We start from the raw sequence: 10,140 nt of genomic DNA on the forward strand, positions 1-10,140 counted from the left end.
GAGGCAACAACATTGAGATATACGCACGAGCCGACTTATTCATCATTGTTATATAAAGATTACTCCTCTTGAAGAAGGGGTACCGGATGTAGGTTTTTGTTGTGACGACTTTCAATGGTTTCTTTGGGAGCTTCTTTTTAGAAATTGAGTACTTGCAATCATGGCTTTTGGAGCCCCACTTATCTACTTGTGAATATAGGTCTATTTGCCAAGATTGTGAATTTGGGAGCTTCTTTATGCCATGTTGACATTAGAGATTGAGTACTTGCAATCATGTCTTCTTGAGCACCACTTCTCTACTTGTGAATTTAGGCATACTTGCCAATGATTACTTAGATCATGGTGGGTGAGATAGCGTTCCTAAGTATTTGCTCCAGATTTAGTGTGTTCAATATCCCATCCATTATGTGAGAGGGGTTGTTAGCAACACATGTTCAACGTCATCTCTTTTTGTGAGCTCTACCACTAAGTCAGTGGGATGTCATGGAGTTCTAACATTTATTGTCTTTTTATGGTCATTTTCGATAATTTTAGTCCATTGCAGCCACATTTGTATCATGGCTGCAAACACATCTTACAATAATTGTGTTGCCATAAGGCTATAATATAAAGGTTACAATATTAATGGATTATCCTATGTATACAAATAATAAGCACACTAGTGAATAATAAATCGTGTACCAATGGCACCTAAAACAATAACTCGCATACCAAAGGTGCTCCATTGCTAAATACAAAACCATTGCATGTGCATTACTTTGGCTACTAATAGTTTGCTCATAAGAAACACAAAACACATTAGTTCCTTGCTATTTGCCTACACAATGCGACCGGTGTTACATGCATATATGTGAAACAAGTCACTATGATGTGACAAATAGAGTATGATAATTAAAATCCGTGAAATAAAATAATCATCATCTTATTTTGATAGAAAAAATTTAAATATCATAAGACAACTATACATTGTGGTGGTTCTATATGAAGAGTTGGTGGTCTAGGTTCATGTGACAGGAAGGGAAGTGGCGGTTCTTGCAAAAGAGCATAGTCTATTCCATAACCACATGGCATAGAAGATCAACAATGTTGATAAACTCCCAAGATGTTGCCATGTAAGGTGTTTAATATGTGGTTTCAATTTGGACAAATCATCAATCTTGGTGTGAGTTCAAGGGCATGCAATTTGGTCAGGAGATCTAGCTTAGCGTTCTCACGGGTCTATGAGCATCGAGGTTCTTGCATCTCATGTCTCACCCTTTTCTTTTAACACCTTTTTATCCCCCTCATCCTTCTTTTTGAGTGGGTGAAACATCCCCCAAGGATCCAACATGCACATGAGACATGACACAAGCAATAACCACATATAAAAGAGACTGAGCATCAGACTCACATCCTGGCTATAGAGTTAATCAGGCTCAACCCTAGGCATGGGAGCTAGCAATACTCTAGGTCATGACTACATCCTAAGGGTTGGTGTCCCATACCACTAGCTCACATCATCCTCATGTAAGAACATGTTGGCCAATGGGCCAAGAGTCCAAGAGTGGTGATCGCACAATGAATGTGCAAAATAGGGCCTTGAGTCCTATAAATAGGACTCTTGTGTCCTTAGTGCGTTTGCACTAAGTCACTTCATGACCACTGTGACCAATGCTGCTAGCGCCCATCCAAATGTCCAAGGATGTAACAGTGGGCTTCACTCCTACTGTGGAAATCATGGTAGTGCATGAACATTCTAGCAGTAGGTGTGTGGCAGCAGCAGATACCGTTGGGACCAGCTTGTGGTGCATTAGAGGTACGTGTTTGGACTGAAGTTCAATGTTGATAGAAATAGCAAAAAGAAAAGTCCAAGAAATTTGTGATTCAAACACTTCATTATAGTACAGAAGAGTATCTAGGACAGTGCTGCTCTTGGTCATGGAATTCTTATCCACATGAGAGGAATATGAGTCTTGGCTAAGATGAGATCAACTGTGCTCTGATACTCTCTTTTGATTAAGTACAAGTTGTAGTATGCAACAAGCAGGAATAAGCAAGGATGTGGACATGTGCTTCATGTAGTTTACTAAATTCGTGGTATGTACCCATTTCTTGTCCAGGAATCATGTTTGTGGACAACTAGCAGACATTTCCATAAAAGCTTATCGCAAGTAGACTGTAGCTGTGCTGTAGTGGGGCATGGAGTCTGCAATCATCTACGATAAAAGGAATAGGTGATGCAATGGCAACATTGGTCAGCCAATCAACATTCTGCTCCCTAGTGCGAGGAGGAGAAAGAAGGACAAGGTAGTACATAAGGACGACTTCAATTGCACTAGCGCCGCACCCAATAAGCTTTTGCATGCAGAATGGCTTCTGTAGAAACTACAAGCTCTTTGCAACCAGTGTGATGATTGATCATCAGCAATGATGCCACACCGTGGGGCCTATGGAGATGATTTTAGTGGTTGTGGGGTTGCAGACTTGGAGTGTCTAAGCAAGGTTGGGGATTGCTCTCTACATCCACTGTGGAGGGTGGGCTCAATGGCCAGCAGGAGCCCACCTGCATCTTTCTTAACACGGTGTGAATAAAATTATTCCTTTGGTTTATCAAAACAACCCACGTAAGCGGGCTTGAAAACAACATTTCTGGGATCAATTTACGCATAGGGGACAGATCTCGATACATGATCAGATATTCATTTCGTACTTAATAAATTTTAATAAATTATTATCAATTCTTTCTTCTATTTGGTATAAATTATTTGTTGTATTTCTTAAATTATTCAAAGAATATCCATAAACATCAGAAACAGACTGCAGAGCTTAAGGAAGTCTTTGCTATACTGTTGTATTTTAAAGTGAAACTACGACTTGTGACATTCTTAGGGTCATATTAGCTGAAAGGTTGAAATCATAGTTGTCAAATAGCAAGATAACAGTTTGAAGACAACAATTTCTGAGGTCTCCTGTTTTTTTAGCAGCTGTTTTGCAAGTGGCATTTCTGGATAGCCATATGCAATAATTTCTTATCTACTTGTGTGCATTTATTTTGTTCATGAAATACTCATTCATCAAGCACCTAACCTCCAATGTAGTTTTTCTGCTATTGCAGGTTGGTGTCAAAGAGGAGAGGATCAAGCGCATGGGTGAGAAAGATAACTTCTGGTCTAGTGGTTCCACAGGTCCATGTGGACCTTGCTCAGAGATCTATTACGACTTCCAACCTGAGAAAGGGGTTACCAATGCGGTAGAATTTCATTACTCTATTTCACATCTGTACAACATATATGTAGCCTGGTCTAAACTACTGTTTTTTTTTTGTTGTTTTGTTTTGTTTTGTTTTTTTCAGGATTTGGAGGATGGTACAAGGTTTATAGAGTTCTACAACCTTGTCTTCATGCAATACAACAGAAAGGAGGATGGAAGCTTGGAACCGTTGAAAAATAAGAATATTGATACAGGATTAGGTCTTGAGCGCTTGGCTCAGATTCTTCAGAAGGTCGACATTGTCTTCACGCATTGTTTTCAATTGACTTCTTCTGGAGGAGGAAATTAAAACTCTAGCATTTAACTGCAGTTGGAAATAGGAAGTTTGCATTAGCATATAGTTTTCTCTCTTTGCCAGTACAGTTGGCTGCTTGTTCATACAAGAGTCTGATATGCAAATGAAAATGTATGTTCTCAACTGAGACTTTGCATGCAGGTTCCCAACAACTATGAGACAGATCTTATATATCCAATCATGGAACGGGCAGCTGATTTGGCGGGTATAAGCTATGATAGTGCAACAGACAAAACCAAAACATCTTTGAAGGTTTAGTGTTTGCCACTGGCTTCAATTCTTGTTTAATGCAATATCTTGTGTGAAGGTTCTGATCAAATTCAGAAACTACCATGAAAATGTTTCTCAATGTTCAGTCTGTAGGTCTCTGCCTGAAACCAGAAAATGGGCCGAGGAGCACTTCACCACACCCAAACTTTTGTACATATGGTCATAGATCATTATCACAAACCTAAACCATAGGAGTAACATGCTGGTTTCTTGACCAAGGCAAGAGACTAAAAGTTGAAATGAGGAACCAGGCATCTACTTGTTATTACTTTGTGTCAAAAAGGCTTGTCTATATGTTTCAAATATGTTTGAATAAAACTCGAAAGCAGTTCAAGACATAAACTATTGAGACAAGTTATAAACTTCACTTTTGAGAATACTCAACCACGCTGCTCGAAAACTTGAAAGAAATTCAAGATGTGAACTAATGAGACGTAAGTTATAAACTTCACTTTTGAGAGTAGTGGACCCACTGTGCACATTCCCTGTACCCTATCCCTTTCGTAAGTGGTCAGGTTCCTTTACCCCTATTCCAAAGGTCTTCTTCTTTCTTATTTCAAACTCAGGTAAGTCATACACTATAGTGAACATCATTCTGAAGGGTGTGAAGATTACTGGGAAAATAAGAGGATTCATAGTTACATCCCAGAAGATGGATAGTTTACAAATAAACCCAGGTAATTCTTACAGTACACACTGTTTATTTTGATGTGCTTAAGTCTCTTAACGTGTCGCAGGTGATAGGAGATCATACTCGTGCAGTTGTGTATCTTCTCTCAGATGGAGTGACTCCATCTAACATTGGTAGAGGTTATATTGTACGGCGACTTATCAGAAGAGTTGTTCGCATGGGACGCCTTCTTGGAATCAAGGGTGATGGGCAGGGGAATCCTGAAGGAGCCTTTCTGCCTGTTGTTGCCGAAGTAGTTGTAGGAATGAGCGGGAAAGTTGATCCAGATGTGAAAGAAAATGCTACCAGAATCTTTGAGGAACTGCACAGGGAAGAGTTACGGTTTGTTCAAACATTGGAGAGGGGTGAAAAGCTCTTGGACCAGGTTCTAGAAGAAGCATTAACAAAAGTTCAGGAAAAAGATGACAGACCAATGCTTTTAGGGAAAGATGTATTTGTGTTGTATGATACATATGGGTTTCCTGTAGAAATTACAGAAGAGGTTGCTGCAGAGCGTGGTTGTTTGATAGATATGAAAGGGTTTGAAGTAGAAATGGAAATCCAAAGAAGACAGTCTCAGGCTGCTCGCAATGCTGTGAAGCTGTCTGCAGGTGGTGCTTTAGCTGATTTGTCCACCACTGTTCCTCAAACCGAATTTCTAGGCTATTCTGATCTTCAAACATCAACCTCTATAATGGCACTTATTTCGAAAGGATCACCTGTGTCTGAAGCTTTGGAAGGAGATGAAGTTGAAATTATTTTAGCCAAAACACCATTTTATGCAGAATCAGGTGGTCAAATCGGTGACCATGGAGTCATTTTTATTAAAGAGACTGATGCTAATGAAATAGCTGGTGCAGTTGATGTCATGGATGTGCAGAAGGTTGGTGGTGGCTTGTTTGCACACAAGGGTATTGTTCGAAAGGGTAAGGTATATATTGGAGCACCTGTCAATGCGAAGGTTGATATGGGTCTAAGACGGCGTGCACAGGTACCCCCATATTCTTAGTTGCAGGAGCTTGTTTCCATTTCTTGTATGTAGACAGTGTAAAGCATCAAGCTTGATATTTTGAGATACTGGGCTAAATTGTTTGTCATTTAGAGCAACAAAATCAATTTTGTTTTGAATTTAACACATCTAACACCCCTTGTTTTGCAGGCTCACCATACTGCAACTCACCTCTTGCAATCAGCATTAAAGAAAATTCTTGGCAGTGATACCTCACAGGCAGGATCTCTAGTTGCTTTCGACAGAATGCGATTTGATTTTAATCTTTCCAGATCTGTGACAGATGATGAAATCACTAGAATTGAAACCTATGTCAATGATTGGGTAAGTATGGCAGTTCCTTTAGACACAAAAGTTATGGATCTGACAGAAGCCAAAAAGGCTGGGGCTATTGCCATGTTTGGTGAGAAATATGGAGAAAAGGTGTGTGAACATGTGAATGATATGTCACAGCATGGTTATTCTGAATATTCTACAACACAAGTGATCTGATACTTATGTCTTACTTTGGGCCTACAGGTTAGGGTTGTTGAGGTGCCTGGTATTTCTCTCGAGCTTTGTGGGGGGACCCATGTTAGGAACACCTCTGAAATCCAGGGCTTCAAGATAATTTCTGAACAGGGTATTGCATCTGGGATCAGGCGCATTGAAGCAGTAGCAGGGCCTGCTTTTGTTGAATATGCTATTGCCAGAGATGCTGTGGTGAAGCAACTTACATCTGTACTTAAGGTATCAAGCTCCTGCATAGCAGAGTCTTATAGGAATATAATTTTGACACAAAATGTAGTGATATGTGATGTGCATTTAGATTCTTAAACTGTTCATGTCTGCCTTAGTTCACCCCTGTTCAATCTTACAGCTCTGGTTGATCTGTCATTCTTGACTATGGTTTCAGATGCTGGTTAAAAATTATCTGTCTGGCAGGTGAAAGCAGAGGACCTGCCGACAAGGGTGTCCACCTTGCTTGATGAGATGAAATCAGCCAGGAATGAAGCAGCTGAATTACAAGCGAAAAATGCCACAATGAAGGCTGAGGAGCTGGCTAGCTCAGCCATGTTTGTGGGGCCATCTCAGTTTAGGTGAGTTGAGTCGAGAGTATGCCACCAAGGTGATTTAAAATATACAGTTTTTAAAGGCATTTATTTAATGCCTACATAAGGCATGTGAACAGAGACCTAAAATGTTTTAAGAAGTCAAGATAGATTATTAGTGCTAGGGATTTCTGATTTGGATTCTTTCACAGATTACTGACTGTCTCTCTGGATGTGGCTGATGCTGAGGCATTAAAAATTGCTGCGGAGCACATAAGTGATAAGCTAGGAGAAAAAGCAGCTGTTGTCCTTGGCTCGTGTGTTGGTGATGATAAAGTTAGTTTAGTAGCAGTATTTGGTTCAGAAGTTGTTCAACATGGCTTGCATGCTGGGAAATTTATTGGTACCATTGCACGATTATGTGGTGGTGGTGGTGGTGGAAGACCCAATTTTGCACAAGCTGGTGGGAAGCTACCTGAGAAACTGAACAATGCATTGGAAAAAGCCAAGCAAGATCTGGAGCATGCCCTTGCTAAAGAGAGCTAGTGGTATAGCGTAATCCTTTATGGCCAATATAGCGATGAAGTTCCAGCATAGATTCACCCAGACGTAAGGGAAATGTGCTGTTCTGAGCCTTTCTTGTGTTCACCACAAGGCATGAGACAGTAGAAATGGCATAGGTGTGTGAAATTGGAGGTTGTTAAAGTGCATCTATACACTTCAAGAAGCTGACGGAGCTTTCTCAATGTAGTGTCCACCTGTGACGCCATTATTCTTCTCTCCAGACACAAGATGCTTCCAGATGGCCTTGATGGATACAGTTGTAAAAATGTCAGAGAATGGGAGGGAAATAATGCTGCTAACAGGTTCATGTGGGTTCATCAGGGTCAACAAACATTTCACTTGCTGGAAAACAAACGAAGATGGGGAGACTTGTATCAACCAGATCAAAGGAGATCAGGATGGTAGTGGATCTCCTGTTAGCGCTTCAAATAGCTTTGTTTCATATCTCTGTCAGTGTGAAATCTCTCATAAAGGAGCAAATATTGGTTCTTCCTATATGGAATGAAGCAATGGGAAGTTCCCTTTGCAGGCATCATGATGCCCTTAGATGCATGGACTTAAATCAGAATATATGCAGCAGTGATTTTGATGTGTGAAGGCAAAAGCAATGGAAGTTCTGTTTTCTGACCATTTCAAACCTTCAATACCTGGCAACAGCATGGCAGGGAAGATCTAATGGAGTGCTAGTAGGTTGGGGATGCACTCTGTGCACGTGCTTCTTTATAACAGGGAGCCTAATGTAGCATGCATATTGTAGATATACCAATTGCTACCCATTTCCATTCTAATGTACATGATGCTCAATTTACTTGATCTGGCCCTTGTAAGTCCCTTCTGACAGTTCTACAACAAAACCTATTCCTCAATTTCATTGGTCTCCTCAATTAATGCATTGATTCAAATCTCTCACCAAGCTTAAAAGCAGCCTGAGCTACATTCAAGGATTAATTTTGACTACATTCAAGCATGTGATGGCATTTAGAGAAGTCGTCAGCTTGAAATTGGATTAATTTTGGAATAAACACAAGCTAATGAGCATGGCGCAGTGGTTTGGTTGGATGTTAGAGTAATCATGTAGGCATTTTTCTTTTGCTAGAGTCGATGCCTAAGTAGTAAGGTTGGTTAGAGATGTTAAAATCCTATAATGCAGTTTCGTCCTTACCTTACCTTAGCTTTGTTTTGTTGAGATGCGACCAGTTTCATATTGGTTTGTTTAGGAGATTCCAATAATGGAATTCATTCTAAGTCAAGAGAGACATTTCAAGGCATTCAATGATTGTGCTGATTTCATATTTTTTTTGCATGGGAGATTCCAATAACAGAAATAATTCTAATTCATGAGAGACATCCAAGGGATTGAACAATTGTAATCAGCTCAAATAAGGATCAAGGACATGATACTCCCTGCACAAAAACTCCTACAAAGCTTTTTTTTGAAACTATTGTTTGTAGACAAAATGCAAATTACGAAGCAACCTTGTGAGGGACTTCCATATCAAAAAATGTGCAACAAGGGGAAATTCTATTATGGAGCTGGAATAAATACCTAATCAAAGGTCTATAATGCAAGACCATGTGGATTTGGAAAAGGAAAAAGGTGCCAAAATCCCATGTATTGAGAAAAGAATCTCCTCCTCACAATCTTTGAATTGTGTTGTTCGTCTCCCATCTTCCATGGAGAGTATGCACAATGTCTTCAAATCTTGGAGAGGTCTTTGTGGTACATGTGTGAAAAATCAATAGGTTGGCTATGTTTGCTTGTCCATGTATATCAAGCAATAATGCAAGCTATGGGCTTCCATCTATGATAGTGCTGAAAAATTTGGCATTTTAATCACTCACAAGCTAAAACAAGGTAGACATGAGGTCATTGTACATCCCCATGGGCATGCTAATCATGGTTGTGACCCAAGCAACCATACCTCGTGTAGCAATTAGAGTTTGAAGTGCCATGACATGCCATCCTAAGGTCTCTTCTCTAGACCTTGTGAACCCTTAAGTAATCCCATATGTAGTGTTTGTGTCTTCTCATGTTCCCCACATCTAGGGTAAGGATTAGGGCCTTTGTCATAGCCAAGCCATGTATCCATTACTAAATTCTAATGTGCTAGTAAAAAAAGAAAGAGAACTCTTTCTTGGTCTAAAGCTGTCCTCCAATCTCCTTCAGAAGTTTACAAGAAAAGACTATGATATATTTTGGGTAGTCCAATGTTGGATGGTTGTTGCTACTAGCATCACTCTAATCTTGCTCATCTATAATCTCCTTGTATACTTGAAGAAGGGCACATCCTAAGGCATTGTTGCAAATGGGTCTCCATATCCACTCCCCAAGGTCCCATTGATGTCTCTATAGCGGTCTTCTTCTCTATGTTGAATATCTCCATCCATCTATCATGCAAGTGTAAGGGTGTGGGTCTAAATACCAAGTGTTGTCACAATCTATTGAGAAAGAAAACACACTCCTCACTAGTAGCTATCATTGCAAGAAGGATCTCTCTCCTAGTGAAGCATTTAATCCATGCATTCATAGTCTCTATACAAGTCCTCCACTCAAGAAGTCCCACCTCCTTAGTACTCTCCATTATGGCTCTAGCTCCCTTGATGCCTTGTCTTTGTGTATGTGTAGGCACCTCAAGAAAGGCAAAACACTCCCCCAATGTAAAAGCTACATATAAAGAGAATCTCTCCCAAAGTAAGAGGGGCCTCTCTCTAATGGTGTCGCCTCTCTTTGTCTTGAGTAGTTGGTTGAAGAGAAATGGCTACCTCCACTTCTCTTCAATAGTGGCTAGGTCAATTCGATGAAGCCCTAAGGAAATTGATCTCCATGCCTATATAATAAATGCAGCAATCTAACCTCGGAACTTTTTCCAAGCCCTATAACTTCAATGTGCTAAAATATCCATTGTGTATTAGTTGTCATGGTCCTCCAAGAGTAGGAGCAATGATATCCAATCTTCACAGAAGTAGCATTTTCCATGGCTCCTTGTCAAGAAGAAAGCCTTGCATGATGACCTTCGCCATCAACACTTAGACTTCTTTTACTCTTCCTATG

The 10,140-nt window shown here is 40.1% G+C and overlaps 1 protein-coding gene across 3 annotated transcripts in view; it reads left to right on the forward strand.

Annotated features, from left to right (window-relative positions):
* Positions 1 to 8,124, forward strand: part of EMB1030 (Alanyl-tRNA synthetase, class IIc) — a 56,671-nt gene extending 48,547 nt beyond the window's left edge. For all 3 annotated transcript variants that reach the window (XM_087663406.1, XM_087663404.1, XM_087663405.1), the window contains exons 8-15: positions 3,095 to 3,229; positions 3,332 to 3,481; positions 3,686 to 3,796; positions 4,552 to 5,475; positions 5,644 to 5,916; positions 6,013 to 6,222; positions 6,418 to 6,572; positions 6,737 to 8,124. In XM_087663406.1, coding sequence (XP_087519532.1) covers positions 3,095 to 3,229; positions 3,332 to 3,481; positions 3,686 to 3,796; positions 4,552 to 5,475; positions 5,644 to 5,916; positions 6,013 to 6,222; positions 6,418 to 6,572; positions 6,737 to 7,070 — 2,292 coding nt within the window. In that variant the 3' untranslated portion in view covers positions 7,071 to 8,124. The remainder of the gene's footprint in view (positions 1 to 3,094; positions 3,230 to 3,331; positions 3,482 to 3,685; positions 3,797 to 4,551; positions 5,476 to 5,643; positions 5,917 to 6,012; positions 6,223 to 6,417; positions 6,573 to 6,736) is intronic.
* Positions 8,125 to 10,140: the final 2,016 nt, after the last annotated feature.

The sequence above is a fragment of the Lygodium microphyllum genome, chromosome 22 (genome assembly GCF_053477565.2).
Source record: "Lygodium microphyllum isolate KBCC chromosome 22, Lygodium_microphyllum_v1.1.10, whole genome shotgun sequence".
In the NCBI taxonomy this organism is placed as follows: domain Eukaryota; kingdom Viridiplantae; phylum Streptophyta; class Polypodiopsida; order Schizaeales; family Lygodiaceae; genus Lygodium; species Lygodium microphyllum.